The sequence below is a fragment of the Leucoraja erinacea genome, chromosome 3 (assembly GCF_028641065.1).
Source record: "Leucoraja erinacea ecotype New England chromosome 3, Leri_hhj_1, whole genome shotgun sequence".
Lineage (NCBI taxonomy): Eukaryota > Metazoa > Chordata > Chondrichthyes > Rajiformes > Rajidae > Leucoraja > Leucoraja erinaceus.
This window is the reverse complement of record NC_073379.1, coordinates 101,156,444-101,180,324: the sequence shown is the minus strand read 5'-3', so window position 1 is coordinate 101,180,324 and position 23,881 is coordinate 101,156,444. Positions and strand designations below refer to the sequence as shown.

Genomic DNA, 23,881 nt, shown 5'->3' with positions numbered 1-23,881 from the left:
TGCTCCAGTCTATCAACATATGAGTCCCGTCATTCCAGGAATTAACCTTGTGAACCTACGCTGCACTCCCACAATGACATGAATGTCCTTCCTCAAATTTGGAGACCAAAACTGCACACAATACTCCAGGTGTGGTCTCACTAGGGCCCTGTACAACTGCAGAAGGACCTCTTTGCTCCTATACTCAACTCCTCTTGTTCTGAAGGCCAACATGCCATTCACTTTCTTCACTGCCTACTGTACCTGCATGCTTACTTTCAGTGACTGATGAACAAGGACCCCCCAGATCCCATTGTACTTCCCCTTTTCCTGACGACACCATTTAGATAATAATCTGCCTTCCTGTTTTTGCCTCCAAAGTGGATAACCTCACATTCATCCACATTAAACTGTATCTGCCATGCATCTGCCCACTCACCCAACCTGTCCAAGTCACCCTGCATCCTCATAGCATACTTTTCTCAGTTCACACGGCAACCCAGCTTTGTGTCATCTGCAAATTTGCTAATGTTACTTTGAATCCCTTCATCTAGATCATTAATGTATATTGTAAATAGCTGCAGTCCCAGCACTGAGCCTTGCGGTACCCCACTCGACACTGCCTACCATTCTGAAAGGGACCCGTTAATCCCTACTCTTTGTTTCCTGTCAGCCAACCAATTTTCTATCCATGTCAGCACCCTATCCCCAATACCATGTGCTCTAATTTTGCCCACTAATCTCCTATGTGGGGACTTTATCAAATGCTTTCTGAAAGTCCAGGTACACTACATCCACTGGCTCTCCCTTGTCCATTTTCCTAGTTACATCCTCAAAAAAATTCCAGATCAGTCAAGCATGATTTCCCCTTCGTAAATCCATGCCGACTTGGACCGATCCTGCTACTGCTATCCAAATGTGGTGCTATTTCATCTTTTATAATTGACTCCAGCATCTTCCTCACCACCGATGTCAGGCTAATTTTGCCTACAGCGCTACAGGTCTCTCCGATGCCGAACCAGCAGGTCGAGGAACAGCTTCTTTCCGGCGGCTGTCACTCTACTCAACAACGTACCTCGGTGACTGCCAATCACCACCACCCCCCCCCCGGACGCTTATTATTATTTATTCAAATCGTTTGCTATGTCGCTCTTCCAGGGAGATGCTAAATGCATTTCGTTGTCTCTGTACTGTACACTGACAATGACAATTAAAATTGAATCTGAATCTGAATCTGAATCTAACTGGTCTATAAATCCGTTTTCTCTCTCGAACCTTTCTTAAAAAGTGGATACCATTAACTACCCTCCAATCCACAGGAACTGATCCTGAATCTATAGAACATTGAAAAATGATCATCAATGCATCCATGATTTCCAGAGTCCCCTCCTTAAGTACCCTGGGATGCAGACCATCAGGCCTTGGGGATTTATCAGTCTTCAGTCCCATCAGTCTACCCAATGCCATTTCCTGCCTAATGTGCATTTCCTTCAGTTCCTCCATCACCCTAGATCCTCTGGCCCCTAGTACATCAGGGAGATTTGACCCCTCTTCAGTGAGGACTCAAACAAAGTACCTGTTTGGCCGCATGTGGTGGAAAGGGATAAAAGGGCAGGTGTTGCATCTCCTGCAATTGCTTGGGAGAATGCAACAAGGAATTGTCCCTTCAAAATGGTAAAAGCATTGGAGGGGATGTGTCAAGTGATGGAATTCTGTTGAGAGAGGAAAAAAAAATAAAAATAATGGAGGATAATCTGTTCAATATTGGGTTGGTGGAAGGAGAGGTCATGTAGTTCAAGTTGTAGGTAGATGAGTATATAATGCAGGAAATAAAGGAGACACTATTGAAAGCCCCATCTAGTTTGGTAGAGAAGCTAGAATAACAGGAAAACAATGAGATATCTCAAAATCATATCATCAGAACTAACAGAAATAAAGAAACTAGGTAAATTGAAAGGAGTCCAAGGTGGAAGGAGTTGTAATTGTGTATCTCAAATCTCCCATCATTAGCATTAGGGGTGGGGGTGGTGTCACGGTTGACCTGAAATTTACCAAGAGGAGCAACATAAATTCCGTAGCTATTGTTGTTAGTTTAAGAATGACTGCCAGCAGCGAAAGCATTTCTCCGCGCCACAAGAAACATTGGGTATGTGATGGAACACACACCACTTATCACAACAGTACTAAAGCTACTCAACACCAAAGATCTTAGTGCAGAGCAAGATAGTTCAGTCCGTGAAAAAGCCGTAGTAGGTCATGGGTAATCTTTAGCGCCATTTCTGTAACCGACCTCCGTCTCCGCTCTAGTATCTTTGCTTTGGTCATGACTGAGTCAGGGGAAAGAGGAACAAGAGATATAGACGGTACTAAGGCCAAATGAATGGAAGATATGCCTATAAATCCCATTTCCCTTTCCCTTGACTGTCAGTCTGAAGAAGGGTCTCGACCCAAAATGTCACCTATTCCACTCTATGACCGTTGCTTTTGTCGATCTGTCCGCGCGTTCGCTCGCTCTTGGTGCCAGCGCTTCTCCGCTCAGACTCCGCCAAACATACACATACAGCATGTCCGGCAGATCGTTGTGGGCCGAGACCAGGAGCAGGGCGAAGGATGACATCAAACGGGTCATGGCAGCTATCGAAAAGGTCGACCCAACATATCACCTATTCCTTCTCTCCAGAGATGATGCCTGATCTGCTGATTTACTCCAGCCTTTTGTGTCTGTCTTCGGTTTAAACCAGCATCTGCAGTTCCTCCCTGTGCAAGGTACGTGCCGTTTTAACTGAACGCATAACTGAAGTCGGGTTGGGTCAAAGATAGGGTTGGGTTTACTGAAATTACACTTGTGTTTATACATAGTTCCCCCCATCTCAGGGCGCCATAATATTTCGGACACATGGCTACGCAGGTGTTTGTAATTGCTCAGGTGTGTTTAATTACCTCCTTAATGAGTACAAGAGAGCTCTCAGCACCTAGTCTTTCCTCCAGTCTTTCCATCACCTTTGGAAACTTATAGTGCTGTTTATCAACATGAGGACCAAAGTTGCGCCAATGAAAGTTAAAGAAACCATTATGAAACTGAGAAACAAGAATAAAACTGTCAGAGACATCAGCCAAACCTTGGGCTTCCCAAAATCAATTGTTTGAAACATTGTTAGGAGGAAAGAACACTGGTGAGCTTACTAATCGCAAAGGGACTCACAGGCCAAGGAAGACCTCCACAGCTGATGACAGAAGTATTCTCTCTATAATAAAGAAAAATCTCCAACACCTGTCTGACATCAGATGGTCAGGTTACAGTTTGTCAAGAAGTACTTAAAAGAGCAACCACAGTTCTGGAAAAAGGTCTTGAGGATATCAGAGTGACGGCAAGAGCAAAGTATGGAGGAGAGAAGGAATTGTCCAAGATCCAAAGCATACCACCTCATCTGTGAAACATGGTGATGGGGGTGTTACGGCCTGGGCATGTACGGCTGCTGAAGGTACTACCTCACTTATCTTCATTGATGATACAACTGCTGATTGTAGTAGCATAATGAATTATGAAGTGTATAGACACATCCTTTCTGCTCAAGTTCAAACAAATGCCTCAAAACCCATTGGCCGGCGGTTCATTCTACAGCAAGACAATGATCCCAAACATACTGCCAAAGCAACAAAGGAGTTTTTCAAAGCTAAAAAATTGTCAATTTTGGAGTGGCCAAGTCAATCGCCCGATCTGAGCCCAATTGAGCATGCCTTTTATATGCTGAAAGGAAAACAGAAGCATGAGCTAAAGATTGCTGCAATGCAGGTCTGGCAGAGCATCTTCAGAGAAGCCATGCATCAGACTTCAAGCAGTCATTGCATGCAAAGGATATGCAACAAAATACTAAACATGCCTCCTTTCATTTACATGACATTGCTGTGTCAAAAAACTTTATGGTGTCCTGAAATGGGGGGGACTATGTATAAACAGTTGCAATTTATACATGGTGAAATTAAAATGTATAAAAATGGCCTTTATTAAAATCTGACAATGTGCACTTCAACCACATGTGATTTTTTTTTTCCTATTACAAATCTCAAATTGTGGAGTACGGGGACAAATAAATAAATGATGGGTCTTTGTCCCAAACATCATGGAGAGCACTGTGCATCAGCTGCTCACCATTCATTGATAAGCAATTAGTGATGGCCACATTCCATGCACACATACATTTTGCTTGGCTTACAGCATAATAAATAAAAGCCATTTTCCCCAGAAAGAATACTTCGAGGTTGCTGTTTTAAGTCAAGAACATTTTCTTATACTATGAAAACATGGAAAGTTGCACAATGATTATCACATTTTAATAGTTGTACAAAATGTACTAATTTAATAAATCACAAGACTTCTCACATATGCAAAGTTGACATTTTAATGTATATTTTAAATAAACTGCTTACATTACATGTGGAATGGAGGCATTGTGGCTCATTTTTTTTTAAATCAGTATAAACACTCCTGCGGTATTTCCAGTTTCAATGGTCCAAACTAAAGATTTACTGTGCAATTCCAAAATCAAAGACATTCACAACTGCTATAAGAGGCCAATGAGAATTTTACACATTCCTGTTAGGTTTTAATTCCATCCATTCTTATCAAGTGTAGCATGTGTTTCCCAAACAACTTGAACAACTGGCTTTTAACTGCATTTATCGGGGATATGAAAGGAAGATAATAAAATTATCAATGAGGATTTCAAAGCATTAAGTCAATCATTTTACCTGGCACACTTTAATACCAAGACTATAAGAACGACATACATAAAATGGAAATACTACAAGAATTTATTTTGGGGGCTAGGAACATGGAAGCTATCAGTTTCAAATAAATTGTTTTACAAGGATTGAAATTTCACTTTACTAATTTTTCTCAAAATTAAATACTGTGATATGTTTATACCAAGGTCTTTGTATTAGTATAATACAAATATTCTATATGCAAGTATATAGCATTTGTTATAATTTTGAAAAAGCCATCTTTATTTTTTGAATTAATTGCAAAGTTTTTGAGTTTGTTGAAACTAAGTGGACATTAAATATCTATTTAGGTGCTACATATGTTGCCACTGTGTCAATGATGAACATCTTGCATTGATTACAATTTGTCATCCACTGCTTTGATTTTAAATTAGAAATGGGGCACTTGAATGTGATTTTGGAACAGTGATTTCTATTTTCCAACAGAGAACTTTGATTGAAATGTACAAAAACAATGTAACACAAAAAAAAATATTGGAGCATTTTTTTTGAACTATTATACAACATATGAGGTCAGGCCTCTAATATGCAATGCAACTCATTGGAGATAAGACAGACACTTGCAATAATGTATGCTTGTTTCAACAAAGGCTTGAACACACCAATTTTACAGTACAACTAACATCTTTCCAAAAATTTAATGGATTAGATGTAAAAAGCAAGACATCTTCATGCTTTAAAGTACTGATTACCAAGTACACAAAACTGAATAAATTAAGACAAGTACTGGGCTCCTGCACAAAGCATCAATCCAGTAGGTGCTACACAACACATTTTAAATTGGTGAAGGCAGCTTTGGTGTAAACAGTGTGGTCAATTAATATTTAAATTTGCTACAACAACTGCAGAATGGTTTCCGAAATTCAAATCAAATTGCAATATAACTTTTAATGCTAAAAATCTACTTTAGTGTGGTTGCTAAGGAACAAGTGCTGAAGTATTTTGTGGTTTGAGGTTTGAATTTGGCATCGAATCAAAATTGGGATCCTCTAAATAGAATCAAAAATTAGAGTCAAACTGTAATTATACATAAAAATACAAAAGTTCCCTAACCATATGTTATTAGTGTTTATGGACATGTCCCTTCATTTTACAAAGGAAGTTTGCTAACAAAGATTTGGATTTACAGGCACTCTAACATCCATGGAACTGATATGAAAAAAATCTGGTTGCAGACCAATCTGCAATCCTATCACAAAATCTTCATCCTATCACAAAAGACCTGCAAATTTTGCAAGGCTACATTTGCATTACTCAGTTATTGTTGAACAGCTTAAAAAAACAAAAAAACAGGCAACTCAGTGATGTTAGGCACCTCAAATTTAATTTCCCCCAAAATGGTTAACAGCATGGCACTTATTCTAATAAAATTGTAAATACCCATGAAACTGCCAATTAAATTTAATTTTAATTTTGGACAAGTAGTCAGTACTAGAAATATCTCACGTTTCAGAGTTTGCACCAGAGTAACTTCACAGACATTAGAGAACTATAACACTAAAAGTTACCAATTCTCAAAATTAACATTTAAGCACATGCTCATTGCATAATGGGACGGTTGAAGTAGACACATGCGACAGTGATTGCAACACTGGAAATTCCAAATCTCTCGACTGACATTATAATTAAGACAATTTATATTTTAACAGCTGGCTTCAAAGCCTTCCAGAACAGGTCAAAGTTTTGATGTTGCAGTAAGTTAATATTTTGTGGGATCTGAGGATGTATAGATCTAAAGCAAGTAAGCAACATCACTGGTTGATTGTTTATGACTGCATGAGATGTACGAAGCAACATACCATAAATTAAATTTAAAATTAAGTAATAATTACATTGCTGGTGTCAAATACTATCCTGCATCATTGATAATACAATTTATCAATGTAGATAGTAGTTTCCTGACTTCGGGTCTATTTGAATAATGATAAAAACATATCCAAATCAGGATATGATGATTTAAGCTTTTTGTAGATAATGGATCCATAAATTATGAATGCAAATGCATCTAACATAATAGTTCTAACTATTTGACAAATAATCTTCTTTTGTGGAATAGAGAATGTCTAAAACGGGAATAAACCATCCATATAAAATGACTGAAGTGCAAATCAAGCTCAGTGTGAATCACTTCAGTGAAGAGTACCGGATGGATGCCATGAATAATTTGGCCTTGTTTTCATTCGCACCTAAATTTAGATTAGAAGAGCAGGTACTATAGGTACAGCATGGCTGAAGATAACAGAATTTGACCAGATTCAACCAAACAATTTGGCAAGTTTTCCAAGATTCATTTGTAAACATAATGCTTCCACTTTCAATTGGCAGCATTTTGAAAAGACAGAGAAATACAAATTATTCATCTTAATATTTATCCAAAACATTTCATCTTTCAACCAAATAACTTAAATGTTCCCACATGATACATTATCCATTATATCAACTGAAATACAATGCACTGGTTTAAGTACAGAGGCTTCACAAATTCAAATAATTTCTTTGTGCTGTTTGATGGTTGCAGTGTTGTTAAATACATGTTTTCAATTAATTTCTGGCACAGGAGAACATATCTTAAATAAACTAGTACATGCAGGTGACTGGTTCTTTGTATATATTTTTTTTCTCCAAAAATACTTTAAAGTAGTATACAAATAAGTCTCCTACATGAAGATTAATTTTCCCAAAACTATAGATCTCTTTCAAATTTTGCACGATAGCAATATTTCCTTGTTAATAAAGCTGATAAATCACTTGAAATGGAAAGGCTTCAATTTCCGAGGAAGTGGTACATTTATCGGAAAATACCTACAGTAACACAGGTGTTTTGTCCTGAGCATTTGGTTACTGAGAGTAGATTTCTCTTTTACCTCTCGAGACACACACAGACACACACACACATACACAGACACACACACAGGGAGAGAGAGAGACACACACACACACACACAAACAAGAAAGAAAGGCCACTGTTAGTTTCCCAATTGCATCGGAAAATGGGAAGCCTTATGTGGCTAATGGTCACTATATTAAGTATACATAAGCAAATATTTTAAGGCATGGGGCACAGGGGCTGATAATGTTGTATTCATTTTAGCCTATGGTTTGAAATTGCAGCACATTGTAAAGATTCAGGCAGTTTGTGGTGCCCGTCATTTTGTTCATTCTTTAAATCTCCCAACATTTCTATGAATACTCCAAGAAGGTGCAAATTGCCTTAGGAAGCTTCCATCACTTAAGGCAAATGTTTAAATCAGTAAAATACATAGAAAGTTTTACATACATGTACTGATTCAACTGTTGCAGTGTTTGTTAGTGCTATCAATTGTTAATGTACAAATCAAATCAGGAGATAAAGGTCAGTCCAAGTATTTTGTCTAATGTGATGAATTTGAATAAACAAAAATGAGTAAATGAGTAAAAAGGATGGAAATTCTAAAACAAAAAGCATTTCACAAGAAGGGTGTGGCATAGTTCAGGTGTTTCAGGAAGTAACAGAACTCAAAATAATAAAACCTCTGAAAACATTCAGAAATTTCAGACACCATTCCTAGTATAATGTTTCCCAAAAATTCAAAATAAATTAGCTTATTACACATCTCCTTCTAATCACGTGTCAATATTGCAAATGTCCAGCGAGTTGTAATGCCATTACTGCTGTTGTTGCTGGTCATAATCAGCTATTAGTCTCTTTATGTGAGCCAGCTTGTTATGCAGATATTCACATCTTTGTTTCTCTTCATGGTAGTTGGGACTATTCTGAAGACAAAAAAAAATGGCAATCAAATTTTAAGGTATGTTTCTTGTTTCAATCCATGTCATCAGTTATCAAAAACAAACATTATCCATGACAAATATTGATTATATTTTTAATGGCTGGGCACTTTTAAAAGGTATTATAATGATGATAATTAGATGCCATTCGATACACAAATAATAGGAAGAAACAAATTAACAAATTACTCAACTTTAGGATTTCTCTCTCCAATTCCCTGCACCAAACACAACTATTATTCTTCACACTCAAATATTCATTTTTTAGTAGATATTTCATAGACCATCCAATTGTTCTGCAATTAGTATGTTTTGTGCATTTTAAACACTCCATGGGGTTTGGTAATTTTATGACGCACATTTATTTTTAATATTCTTTCCCACTATTTAGTCGTTCAATCATATTATATATTTATTTATATAATTCAATGTCAATTATTTTATTATATAAAAATTAAAAAATGAATTAAAAAAATTGCAAGTCATCTTTCTCTAACACAGATTTTATTATTTATTTTTTGAACAATAGATTCTTTTAATAATCAGGTAGCAATATTTTTTAAGTTAAATCTCTTTGTAGCAGGGGGATTTAATGCTAAAATTAATATAATATATTTTAATTTTCACGGTCTCTACACGGTTTGTTATTTGTTGCTCATCAAAACTGCAATTCACATAATTAAAAATCATTTTGCATTTTGAAGTTTTCAAAATTTCAATCCATGTTGCACATTAGGTCTGATTGTGCTGATGCCCAACCTGCATGTCCTTCCAGAACAACCACAATGTGGTTGCAACATGCGGCAATGTGCATGTTAGCTATTGCGTTGTTGCAGTGCTGAATAGACCATGGAGGTCAAATTGTGTCAGAACTACCTTCGGTTGTCCTTAAAACTGCACTGCATAAGATTGCACCTCCCCTGTGGTTGCAAAGAAAGAACACAAGAAACATGTGCCAAATCTAGCACTATAGTTTCTATAGAATGGAATTCAAATTAAGGATCTCCTCATCCAAGTATATGGCCATTTACATCAAACAGTGATTTGTAACATTGCAATTGGACAAAGAAGAGTGGAATTGGCAAACATTGGCACTCATTGACAAACATCTGAATTAAAGTGACAGCAAAAATGTTTACTTTTGTGGATTGGGTAATTATGTTCTGAAATGCATTGGGTTTGTCAAGAAATAGTCAACCGTGCAATCAAAAGGGAATTGAATTAGTTAAAAAGGCAAAAAAAATAATCAGGAGTAAGGAGAGTCGGATTAATTGGATTGATCCAATTAGGCTCATAATTTACACTATGGCCAAAGAGCTTTCTTTATTGATCTAATTAGTGATTCCGTAACCCAAAACTCCCTCTGTGCTGCAAAAGAATGCTGTGTTTTATTTGGCATTCATACCTTAAATTGATTCAGGCAGGGGCTAATTAATGCACAAACATTTTTAGGAAAATCTGCATATACTTCAAAGAATGTAGTATAGCGATTTGATACTAACGCAATACAACCTGGAAATGACAATGTGAAAAGAGTGCATTATTTCAAAAATAATCATCAACCTTTGTAATTTTCCAGTATTCTTGCAAAACTTCTTCATCAATAACCTGCAAACAAGAAGAGATTGATTACATGATCCATAATATTGCAGAGTTAAGGATATTACACAGACCTTCAGCATCAATGTACCATTGTTTAAAGCAAGAATGCATTGCCTATTTTATATTTTCTAAGGCACTGACTTGGAAATGAATACAAATTACCAGTGATGTGAACATCGAGAAACATTTATTGGAAAAGCTCTAAATACCTCTCCTGCAATTTATGTTTACATAATTTGTATTTGTTTCTCCTTCATGTTTACAATTTGAGTGAACTACACTTGGCTTGATAACACAGGAGAGAATTTTTAATTCTGTCATGCATGTGAACGATTCCTAGTATCTCCTTACTGGGTTACAAAATGTATAATTTTTTTACAGATACTAGGACATTAAAGCAAAATGTTAGTTTCATGATATATCCAATAGAATGTTTATCATCAATATTATTTAATGTACTTTAAGAGCACATCTTGGGTAACCAGATTTAAGGGATAGAAGCTGATGAAAGTATTAGGATGATGTTGTGCATGTGGACTTCCAGAAAGATTTTGATCAGGTTCAGAAAGATTTAATCAGGAAAGTTAAAGCACATGATGCAAAAGATAGATTAACAGATGAGAAAACTTGGTAGTATTGTGAACTGTGAAGAGGATTGTGATAGAAGGTAGACAAAAATGCTGGAGAAACTCAGCTGGTGAGGCAGCATCTATGGAGCTAAGGAATAGGTGATGTTTCGGGTCAAGACCCTTCTTCAGATTGATTCTGATAAATCGCAGCAGGTTGTAACCAGAATGGTGGAATGCGCAGATCCACAGAAGTAGTTTATATGGACAAATGGGAGGTGGTGCATTTTGATAAGAACGAAGAGCTGCAATATAGAATAAAGGTTTAGTCCAAAGGGTGCGTGTGAGCAGTGGACCAGGGATATTTAGGTTTATTTTTCTCATGTATACAAAGGTACAAGGAAAAGCTTTTGCTTGCTTGCTATCCAATCAAATCAGATAATGCTATACACAAATACAATGAAGCCAAACACATGTACAAAAAGTAGAACAAAGAGAACAATACCAGAGTGCAGAATGTCATCCATAGGCACAAGATGGAATGAATGAATACTTCCTGCTACAATTTCTGTTTGTTTTGCTATTGAAAGAATGTCATTAAGCTGATAGAGGTGCAAACAGATTTGAGGATGTCACTGGGACGGAAATGTTTGAGTTGTGAGGGGGCTGCATTAACTCGGATATTTCTCCCTGCAGCACACAGTGCCTTTCATAATGTTAGGGACAGGCCCATCATTTATTTATTTGCCTCTGTACTCAATAATTTGAGATTTGTAATAGAAAAAATCCCATGTGGTTAAAGTGCACATTGCCAGATTTTAATAAAGGGCATGTTTATACGTTTTAATTTCACCACGTACAGCTGTGTTTATATAAAGTCCCCTCCATTTCAGGGCACCTTAATGTTTGGGACACAGCAACGTCATGTAAATGAAAGTAGTTATGCTTAGTATTTTGTTGCATATCCTTTGCAATGACTGCTTGAAGTCTGTGATTCATGGACATCACCAGTTGCTGGGTGTCTTATCTGGTGATGCTCTGCCAGGTCTGTATTGCAGCCATCTTTAGCTTGTGCTTGTTTTGGGGGCTTGTCCCCTTCAATTTTCCCTTCAGCATATAAAAGGCATGTTCAATTGGGTTCAGACTGGGTGATTGACTTGGCCACTCAAGAATTTACCATTTTTTAGTTTTAAAAAACTCCTTTGTTGCTTCAGCAGTATGTTTGGGATCATTGTCTTGCTGTAGAATGAACCGCCGGCCAATGAGTTTTCAGGCATTTGGTTGAACCCGAGTAGATAGGATGTGTCTATACACTTCAGAATTCATCATGCTACTACCATCAGCAGTTGTATCATCAATGAAGATAAATGAGCCAGTACCTTTAGCAAGCAGCCATACATGCCCAGGCCATAACACCATGGGGAGAAGGCAGGCACGGGTTATTGATAGGGAACAATCAGCCATGATCACAATGAATGACGGTGCTGGCTCAAAGGGCCGAATGGCCTCCTCCTGCAACTATTGCAGTATAATGTGGATAAATGTGAGGTTATCCATTTTGGTGGCAAAAACAGGAAAGCAGACTATTATCTAAATGGTGGCCGTTTGGGAAAGGGGGAGATGCAGCGAGACCTGGGTGTCATGGTACACCAGTCATTGAAGGTAGGCATGCAGGTGCAGCAGGCAGTAAAGAAAGCGAATGGTATGTTAGCTTTCATTGCAAAAGGATTTGAGTATAGGAGCAGAGAGGTTCTACTGCAGTTGTACAGGGTCTTGGTGAGACCACACCTGGAGTATTGCGTACAGTTTTGGTCTCCAAATCTGAGGAAGGACATTATTGCCATAGAGGGAGTGCAGAGACGGTTCACCAGACTGATTCCTGGGATGTCAGGACTGTCTTATGAATTCAAATATTTGGGAATTGAAATTACTAGAAATTACCAGGATATGTTTAAAGCCAATTATAATCCTTTACTCAAGAAATTGAATAATCTGATTAAATTCTGGAAAACACTTCCGATGTCCTTAATAGGCAGAATAAATGCTATTAAAATGGTTTTCTTACCACAAATTCTATACCTATTTCAATCAATACCTATATACCTCCCAAAAAAGTTTTTCAAAAAATTGGACTCAGACATTACAAATTTTATATGGGATTATAAATCCCATAGAATACAAATAGCACACCTTAATAAACGAAAAGAGCTGGGGGGTCTAGCGCTCCCTAATTTTATGTATTATAACTGGGCAGTAAATATTAAAAATATGATTCACCTGCTGGACAATTCTGCACAGCAGGCGGACTGGATGGTAATGGAAAAAGGGGACTGCTCCCCGAGTAATATAGGAGCGATCATCCTCTCACCAACAAATTTGAATAATAAAAATTATAATAAAAATCCAATTATACATAACACAATAAGAACATGGAAACAAATAAAACAGACTCTAAAATTAAGAAACCTATCTTTTTTAATACCAATAGTCAATAATCCATCGTTTAAACCATCAATCATAGACAAATCATTTATACAATGGGAAAGAATGGGAATTAAAACGCTCGAAGATCTGTAGGAATTAGGGAATTTACTGTCATTTCAACAACTACAACTGAAATATAATTTGAAAAATAACCAATATTTTAAATATCTTCAAATCTGTGATTATTTGAAAAAATACACAAAAGACTATCATAATATGGCTTCCGACTTATTGGATGAAGCAATGAAGACCAAGGCGGAATCAGCTAATTTAATATCGTACTTATATAACATCATTTTAAACATAGAAATACCCACAACAGATGGAATTAGAAAAGATTGGGAACAAGAATTAGCTATAAAAATCTCAAAAGGGACCTGGGATAATCATTTACTACAGGTGCATAAATGTTCGATCAACGTACGGCATACGCTCATCCAATTTAAAACATTACATAGATTATATTATTCAAAAACTAAATTAAATAAAATCTTCCCTAATGTTTCACCAATCTGTGATAAATGCCTATGTCAAGAAGCTACCATAGCGCACTCTTTTGTTTTTTGTACAAAAATCCAAAAATTCTGGTATGAAATATTTGATATTTTTTCAAAATTGATCAAAATAAAACTGGTACCAAAACCAGAATGGATTATCTTCGGAATATCGGAAGATAACCCTGAATTAAACGTGTTTCAGAAGAATTTATTTAATTACGGGCTAATAATGGGAAAAAAAAAGCTTATACTTAAATTCTGGAAAAATGCGCCGACACCAACAATAAAAATGTGGATATCAAATATGTTTGAAACATTACACCTGGAAGAGATGAGATTCCTCCTAGCAGGTAAAGCAGACCAATTTCAAAAGACGTGGTCTATGTTTCTGGACCTATTACAAGTATGAGGTGCAATAGTAATCTAAAAAAAAAACCAAATATATAAATGAGCGGAATCAGGACCTGGTAACGGGAGGTAAAATAACAAAAACAGACTTGGTTGGTAGTCCCCTCTCTGCGGAGTTTAATGTTATAATAGAGCGATTGTTTCTACTTTCTCCTTCTTTTCTTTCTAGGGTCTATTTTCTCACTTTACTTCCTTCTCTAACTTCTTTCCTAAGGGGCTTTCTTTTCCTTACACTCTCGCACTGCACGATTCTCTTGCACTTTCTTTACTTTCCTAACTTCTACTTTTTTTCTTAAAGCTCTAAAAAAAAAAAAAAAAAAATGAAGCGGTATAAAAAATGTATCAAGATATATGTGTTGTGTAGAATTGTAATTTACCGTACTTCTAATAAAAAAATAAAAAAAAAAAAAAAAAAAAAAAAAAAAAAAAGGACTGTCTTATGAAGAAAGACTGGATAGACTTGGTTTATACTCTCTAGAATTTAGAAGATTGAGAGGGGATCTTATAGAAATTTACAAAATTCTTAAGGGGTTGGACAGGCTAGATGCAGGAAGATTGTTCCCGATGTTGGGGAAGTTCAGGACAAGGGGTCACAGCTTAAGGATAAAGGGGAAATCCTTTAAAACCGAGATGAGAAGAACTTTTTTCACACAGAGAGTGGTGAATCTCTGGAACTCTGCCACAGAGGGTAGTTGAGGCCAGTTCATTGGCTATATTTAAGAGGGAGTTAGATGTGGCCCTTGTGGCTAAGGGGATCAGGGGGTATGGAGAGAAGGCAGGTACGGGATACTGAGTTGGATGATCAGCCATGATCATATTGAATGGCGGTGCAGGCTCGAAGGGCCGAATGGCCTACTCCTGCACCTAATTTCTATGTTTCTATGTTTCTATTTTCTATGTGATTTTTTTCTATTACAAATCTCAAATAGTGGAGTACAGGGGCAAACAAATAAATGTTGGGTCTTTGTCCCAAACGTTATGGAGGACACTGTATGAAGCTGAAAAATGACCATAGTTATATAACATTTTGAATGGCATTGAAGTGAATAGCCTGTCACAACTCCAGTGCAGAGGAATCTAAAACTAGATAGTTTTAGATTCACCTGAAATCATAGGTTTCAGGTGAGAGGGTAAAGATTTAAAAGGCACAAGTTTGTCCACACAGAATATGGTGAGCATGTAGAATAAGCTGCCAGATGAGGTGGTAGAGGTGGTTACAATTATGACATTTTAGAAATTTGAATGGGTTTGTGGATCAGAAAGGTTTAGAGAGATATGGGGTGGAAACAGGCAAGTGGAACTTGGCTGGCATGGACGAGTTAGGCTGAAGGACCATTTCCACATCATATGACTCCATGACTGGGATTGAAGTTGTGCTTTGAAGACTTATTTGAAAAATTATGTTTTGAAAAATTGTACTTAGTGTCAAATCAACCAATTTCAAACAAAATTACAAAGCTCATTTATGGCAAAATTAGAAGACCTAAATATGTAATTTGATTTTAATTACAACTAGACAAATAGCCCAAATAATCATAATGACAGACAGTGTTTCAATTTCCGTAACTAAGCTTATGTGAAAGAGTTTTGCATGGTTATTATAACTGTTTCCAAAATTTTTTTTTGGCCATTTCAATATTTATTGGAAGGTAAATATATACATCATTAATTCCATATTTCAGTGAATTTGAGCAAGGCTAAGAGCCAATGTTGTCTATTGCAAATTGCAATAACTGCAACACAAAATGGTTATAATTTCCACCATCAAATTAAGCTGGTTGGTTTCAACACTCACCCATTACCCCAAGGTCCAGAATGGAGTCTTATATGAAACAATAGACTATATACTTGTTCAAACTTTGCTTACTCACAAATGCATTGTGATGTGGGAAAATTGTAGTAAAGGTTTGTTCCTATGAATTACTAAACCCCATCTGTTATTTAGCAGAATGCTGGCACTTGACAGGATAAAAAGAAAAATATCTTGTTGCCGTGCACTAGAACCATTGTTACACTTTCAATAGATTTGTTTAAAAGCGAGAAGAAATTCTGAAGTCAGCTACTTGACCACTAGGCTGACATGTAAAGTGAGTTTGGTTCAATTAGTCTCATTTGCACTTGGATTCAGAAGATCAAAGGAACTCAAACCAAAAAAAAATCTATTTGACTAGACAGGTTAAATGCAGCAACGATGTTTCCAGTGGCCAGGGAGTCCAGAACCAGGGGTCAGCCCAAGGCTAAGCAAGCCATTTATGACTGAGATTAAAACAAATTTATTGCAGAGTGTTGAAATCTCTACGACAGAAAGGAACTGATTTTTTGTTTTTGGTTTTATATAAACGGTCTAGTGATCAAGAGATACAGTGGGAAACCTGGATCAACATATTGAACTTGGAAGATAAACGACGATCACTTTGCCCGAGGGAGTGGACTCAAAGCCAAATGGTATTCTGCTTCTGTTTTTCAAAGTTTCTCTATTGGCGCTTTAGTATGGGTTGACTGGTCTGTGACAACCACAAGAATGAAAAAAAATAAAATCATACCAATTTTCCCTCAAAGATTTAAAAAAAAACAAAAGCTTTCACATCTATTCCATTTCACCCAGAATAAACATGCATGTACTTCATCAGAACCCGAGTGTTTACTTCATCATTCTCTCTTTTGTCACATGGTGAAATATACATGTGAAAATCTGAATTTAATATGAATGAAACAAATTCTGTTCAGTAACATTGGGTCACAGAAACATAGAAAATATGTGCAGGATGAGGCCATTCAGCCCTTCGAGCCAGCACCGCCATTCATTGTGATCATCCCCAATCAATAACCCGCGCCTGCCTTCTCCCCATATCCCTTGACCCCACTAGCCCCTAGAAATCTAACTCTCTCTTAAATCCATCCAGTGATTTGGCCTCCTGTGGCAGGGAATTCCATAAATTCACAACTCTCTGGGTGAAAAAGATTTTTCTCGCCTCAGTCTTAAATGACCTTCCCTTTATTCTAAGACTGTGGCCCCTGGTTCTGGACTTGCCCAACATTGGGAATATTTTTCCTGCATCTAGCTTGTCCAGTCCTTTTATGTTTCTATAAGATCCCCCCCTCATCCTTCTAAACTCCAGTGAATACAAGCCTAGTCTTTTCAATCTTTCCTCATACGACAGTCCCGCCATATCAGGGATTAATCTCATGAACCTACGCTGCACTGCCTCAATCACAAGGATGTCCTTCCTCAAATTTGGGTCCTTGGACCATGACCCCACAGACAAGCATCAGACCTTAATATCACACATCATTTCTGATTTTATTACTTCCGGCTCCGCCCTCTAAAGCATCCAACCTTATTGTTCCCCAGCCCCGCACGGCCCGATTTTATCTTCACCCCAAAATCCACAAACAGAACTGTCCTGGCAGACCCATTGTTTCTGCTTGTTCATGTCCCACCAAATTAATTTCCACATACCTCAACTCCATCCTATCCAACATCATCTGCTGTATCCACTATTCCAGGTGTCAACTTCTGTACATCGTCGAGACCAAGCGCAGGCTTGGCGATTGTTTCCCTGAACACCTCCGCTCAGTCCGCCTTAACCCACCTGATCTCCCGGTTGCTCAGCACTTTAACTCCACCTTCTATTCCCAATTTGACCTTTCTGTCCTGGGCATCCTCCATTGTCAGTGGTACACCCCAGCTATATGAACATTGACTTCAAATAGCCCTTGCTTCCCCCCTCTCTCTCCATCCCCTCCCCCTTCCCAGTTTTCCCACCAGTCTTACTGTCTCCGACTACATTCTATCTCTGTCCCGCCCACTCCCCTGACATCAGTCTGAAGAAGGGTCTCAACCCAGAATGTCACCCATTCCTTCTCTCCAGCAATGCTGCCTGTCCTGCTGAGTTACTCCAGCATTTTGTGTCTACCTAACCCACACTGAGAAATTAGTTTGTGTCTGGAAGACAGCCTCAACAGCTTTGCACATAAGGAGATTATAACCTGGAATGACACTTAACCAATTTAGATGTTGTTATACCAAAAGTGTGGAAGAGCTTGTACCAATACCTTGTACTCTTCAGTGTTAGGAGAGAGACGCCTCCGTTCTGCATCCAATTGCAAAAATCGCTTGGTTACCCTCTCTAATCTGGCATGCAAACTTCGATATTCACCATACTCTGCATTAAAGTCCTCTTTGTAGTTTTGTCTCTGTTCATGTGACACAATAGTTGCATATTTGCTGTTGGAGAAAATAAAATAATTATGAATGTTACACAGTAAGTATCTATTTGCTTTGTCATCTACATTACAAAGGTTTGTTTTTCATTACTTTGGATAAATGACGATGGCAAGAAACAAGTTATAAAAAACACTTTGCACACTAGGTGGCTCCTCTATTCTTCTGAATATTTCCAACGTGTGATGACACTAACAAAAAAATGCATTCAAAGAACATGTAATTAATAATTGTTGCTCATTATGGAATTTTGATCCAATCTTGAGGAAGTGTGGATGTTTCAATTACCTAGATGAGCCAAATTGCTACCAAGTTTATTTCAATACCAAGAACAAGACAAAAACATGGGTGTTATGGCATTGGCTTTATGGATGCAATAACAACTTTTTAACTCTTGTAAGAATAACCCATACCAATTTCATAAACACATTACTGGAAGCAGGGTATTTTTATTGAGTTTTATTGATACTTGTATACTAGCATACTAGTATAGATGCCGTTTGAAGAAAAAACAAAACAAAACAAAGAGTTAAATTGTAGGCAACCTGCTAAAAGCTAAAATCTACCAGGGTTATTTGCTCTAGATGTCATTAGTCGGTCCAAATTTAGTAATGGTGATTTTTTTTCTCCATTACTTAATCCAAAATCTTTATTCGTCAGAGTTTAAAGAACTTACAGGAAATAAGGGTGTCATTCTGGCTGGAGGTCTGTGACCAGTAGTATTATGCAGGGATTAGTGTTGGGACCTGTTGTTTGTGATATTAATTACTGATGAAAATGTGGGTTGATTAGCAAGTTTGCAGACGACACAAAAATATTGCTGGAGTTGCAGACAGTCAAAGATTACAAGATTACAACATAGAAACACAGAAAATAGGTGCAGGAGTAGGCCAATCGGCCCTTCGAGCCTGCACCGCTATTCAATATGATCATGGCTGATCATCCAGCTCAGTATCCTGTACCTGCCTTCTCTCCATACCCCCTGATCCCTTTAGCCACAAGGGCCACATCTAACTCCCTCTTAAATATAGCCAATGAACTGGCCTCAACTACCTTCTGTGGCAGAGAATTCCAGAGATTCACCACTCTCTCTCTGTAAAAAATGTTTTTCTCATCTCAGTCCTAAAATATTTCCCCTTTATCCTTAAGCTGTGACCCCCTTGTTCTGGACTTCCCCAACATCAGAAACAATCTTCCTGCATCTAGCCTGTCCAACCCCTTAAGAATGTTGTAAGTTTCTATAAGATCCCCCCCTCAATCTTCTAAATTCTAGCGAGTACAAGCCGAGTCTATCCAGTCTTTCTTCATATGGAAGTCCTGACATCCCAGGAATCAGTCTGGTATAACATAGACCAGTTATAGATATGGGTGGAGAAATACCAAACAGACTAATCTAGGCAAGTGTGAAGTGTTGCACTTGAAAGGTCAAATGCAAGGGAAAAATGTAACTAGAGGACCCTTAACAGTATTGGCACAATATGGATCTTGGGATACACATCCAATGAAGTAACACAAATAGATAGAGTGGAAAAGGCAGAATTGTTAAGCTTGGCATCTTGGTTCAAGCATTTTGTATCAGCAGCAAGACACCATGTTGCAGCTTGAAATCTTTGGTTAGGCAATATTTGGAGTATTGTGTGTAGTTCTGACACATCCATTACATGAACGATGTGGAGGCTTTGGAGAGGGTACAGAAGAGGCTTACATGGATTACAGAGTTGAAGTATAAGGAGAGGTTAGACAAACTTGGATAGTTTTCTTTGGTGTGTTAAGAGGCCGGGGAGTAATCCGATAGAAGAAAAAAAATCACGATGGACGTACATAAATTAAATAGTCAGTCTTTTTTTTACAGGGTAGAAATGTCAAATTAGCCTCACTTTAAACAGAGAGGAATTAAGTTTTAGGGTGTGTGCAGGGCACATTTTATTTAAAAATACAGGATGAATGGTGCCTGGATGTGCTGCCAGGGAGGGTGGTGGTGGAATTAGATATGATCATGGTGTTTAAGCAGCTTTAGAAATGCAGGGTTGAGGAATATTGATCTTGTGCAGGCAGAAGGGATTAGTCTAATGTGGCATCATGCTAGGCACAGACATCATGGGCTGAAGGGCCTGTCCCTGTGCTGCACTGATTTCTGCTCACTGTTGCCCGACTAGCTAAGTGTTTCCCAGATGTTGGTTTTATATTTCAGATACCCAGCATCTTTGCACTTAAAAAAAAAATCAAAATCAAAATGTTTACACTCGCTCAGCAGATCTGTCTGCACCTGTTGCAGAGAAACAGAGCCAACATTCGCAGGCTTATAAGGTTAAAAAAAAAGATCCATTCAATTGTAGCAGAGGGCAGGACCCGAGCATATAGTTTCAGAATAAGATACTCCGCATTTAAGACCAAGAAATATTTTTTTGTCACAGAGAGTTGCCAGTCACTGGAATTCTTTGCCCCCGAAAGGTTGGAGATCAAATTCTTGAATGCATTTAAAACAGACAGATTTTTAATCTGTAAAGGAGTTAGGAATTGTGGGGATAGGACAGGATAGTGTATAGCTATGATCTTATTGAAATCCCTGGAATCTGAATGGTATACACATATACCTATTTCTTCTGGTCTAGATTCACAAGGCTATTTTAAGGGAAAATTGTCCATTCATCTAAATAGTCACAATAACCTTTTATAAGATATTAATAATATCTATCATTCACATGAGGCATCATATTGCATGAAAATGGGGTGCCACACTTCTCTACTTTACAACAATGACGTTTTCAAAAGGACTGCATTGGTTATGAAATGTGTGTGGTCCTGAGATGTTGTAGTCCTGTGAAAGGAACTTATTTTGCATACAGATAAGAAAGAACAAGATCAAAGAGCCTGTTCATCAAGTCCCATTTTTAATAAGCTACTAGACCAGGTGCGGACTTGTTGGGCCCCGTCCCCCACTGCAATATTCCCCCACTCACCCATAGCCCCAAACTGTGCACGCACGGCTGAGGGGTTCCCTTTGTGACGCAAGTCATGGCAACCCTCCCCACCTGCGCCTCACCATCCCTCTTCCTACCCCTGTCCTCCTCCATTCCACCTCATCCCCAGCACTCCCACCCCCTCCTATTCACCCTCCCTCTTCTTTCCCCTCTCCTCCATTCCTTCTCTCCCTCCCTCTCCTTTCCCCAACCCTCAAGTCACTCCCTCCCTCCATAATCCCTCCCCTCCCTCTATCTCCCTGCTCCCCCACTCCTCCTTCCCCTATCCCACTCCCCCACTCTCCTCTCACTTCCCCCTGCCCTCCTCTCCCTCTCTCCCCACTGCCTACCCCCCCACACCCCCCCTCTCCCTCTATCCCCCCCCCCCTCCACTCTCACTTTTCCCCACTCCCCTCCTCTCTCTCTATCCCCGTTCCCCCACTCCTACCCCCCCCTACACAATGAAAATCCAGATTTTTTTTTTTAATGAACCCCCCCCCCCCCCCCCCCCCCCCCATCGAAATCCCTCACAATGAAAATCACGATTTTTCTTTAAAACAAGCTAAACACGATGTTAGCTGTTAATGAAAACACAAGAATTTGAAAATTGCGATTTTTTTAAATGTAAATGAGATTCGGGATCCCATTGTGATGTCGAACTTGGCAGGGCAAGTGGAAAAGTGGTTTGAAAAATGAAACTTGTTTTTTTTACATCCCAGGACAATGGTAAGGTGGGCCATTTCTGCCAAACCTTTCTATATTTAATAAGTCTGCATGGGATCACTTCCTTAATTTCCCAGCCAGTTTCATTTTAGTCTTGAGATCATCAATATTCTAATGTTAATAACTTTTTTCTAATTAAAATTTTTTATCATACAAATACCAACTTTTTGATGATCCATGTACAGTAAGTGTACAATGTCAATTCTCTATACCTGTAAATAACTATTATTAAGACAAATAAAATGAATCAAGATAAAGATATGGGAACTAGTAGGTCAACTAAAACAGTGCATACAATTTTAATAGTTAAAATTATTTTAATACATTTAAACATCTAAAGCAGACCAAATTAAGTAACCAATAGCAGTTTACTTATTTTACTTAATTGAGGAAAGTGCAAAAAATTTACTCACACCAAATAGTCAGGTTTTTTGGTTGGTAATGTAGAATTGCTGGAACCAGTGCACTTTATGTTCAATGCTGTAAAGAGATTTGGGTACACAAGTCAAAATACAGCAGAAGGCACACACAAAAAAAGCAGTAAACCTTTGACCTTTGTCACTGCAGCTAAAACATGTGGGAATATTTTTTATGCTTTTGCATTGCTCTTTTTTCAAATGGAAATAAGGCACTAGTTTTAAACTCTGCAGATTACAAACAGCAGCAGCCATATGGTCAGTTCAGTCACCACCAATAACTGCTCACAAGTCTGTAACGGCATTAAATGAATTACCTACACAATAGAGGTCAAAGAATTAAGATCTCCACCCACGGTCAGTCTCCTACTGTTTCCAAATCCTGCAGACAAGGGACCATTCAGGGATTAATTTATTAAAAGCAGCAGATGTGACTATAATGATGAAGAATGCAATTTCAGGACCCTTTCCCACCCTATGTGTTGCAGGAATGAACAAAGATAACACAGCACGCTTATTAACTAAAATTGGCTTAAAGTACATAGGTCTCACGCTGACACCATTTTATTATGGCTGTAAAATCCAAATAGTGTTAGATCCAGCAACACGAATCGACAAGCCAGAAATTCACTTCTGGATCAATGCCAACTTCTAACAGCAAGTTATTTAAAAATACTGACATTTTGATTACTGACTAATGACCAAGTAATACATCAGATGCAAACATACCAATGACAATTTCTCATAAGCTTGTAATATCCACTTTAAACAAAACCCATCCTTGAACATCTTGCTTGTACAATGTTTGTGAATGAATTACAGAAATATACTGCAGTTACTCTGGATGGTAATTATAGGTTAAAATAGCTTTTCATTGATTTCTGGGATTCAGAAAGGCTTGGAATTGTGAAGTCCTGCCTTATATTTGAGATCACTATCCAATTACAATTCCATATGCATTATAGGATATAGTCAAAATAAATCTAAAAAACTACACAGATAGGACAAGAAAACAGTGCAGGAAAGTCATTGGCACAAGGATAACCATGTTCTATCAGGCAGGGTAGGACATTTAAAATGTTGTAATGAATGCACAGAGTATTTATAACAAAATGAACACATTAACAATACAGATAAATGTAAAAGAATACAATATAATTGCCATTACTGAGTTATGGCTGTAGAGTGGCCAAGGCTGGGGACCGAATATTCACGGATATTGGATATTTAGGTTGGATAGTCGAAATGGAAAAAAGTTAGGTGGAATTGTTAGGAAACCTAAAAATCAGAAAAATAGTGAAAACGAGTATTGCCATTAATAATAATCGAGATGTAGAATCAGTCTGGGCAGAAGCACACAGCACATAGAAAACATTGTGGGAGCTGTTTTTAGATCTTCAAACAGTAGCAGTAATGTTGGGAATCGAGATGCAGTTAATAAGAGTACAACACAACCATGGGCATCTTG

The 23,881-nt window shown here is 37.9% G+C and overlaps 1 protein-coding gene across 1 annotated transcript in view; it reads right to left on the bottom strand.

The window, feature by feature from the left end:
* Positions 1 to 4,359: 4,359 nt before the first annotated feature.
* ell2 (elongation factor for RNA polymerase II 2) overlaps positions 4,360 to 23,881 on the bottom strand; it is an 81,345-nt gene continuing 61,823 nt past the window's right edge. The window contains exons 9-12 of the mRNA XM_055633314.1: positions 22,411 to 22,477; positions 18,146 to 18,317; positions 10,096 to 10,140; positions 4,360 to 8,517 (exon numbers count right to left, since the gene is read on the bottom strand). Coding sequence (XP_055489289.1) covers positions 8,410 to 8,517; positions 10,096 to 10,140; positions 18,146 to 18,317; positions 22,411 to 22,477 — 392 coding nt within the window. The 3' untranslated portion in view covers positions 4,360 to 8,409. The remainder of the gene's footprint in view (positions 8,518 to 10,095; positions 10,141 to 18,145; positions 18,318 to 22,410; positions 22,478 to 23,881) is intronic.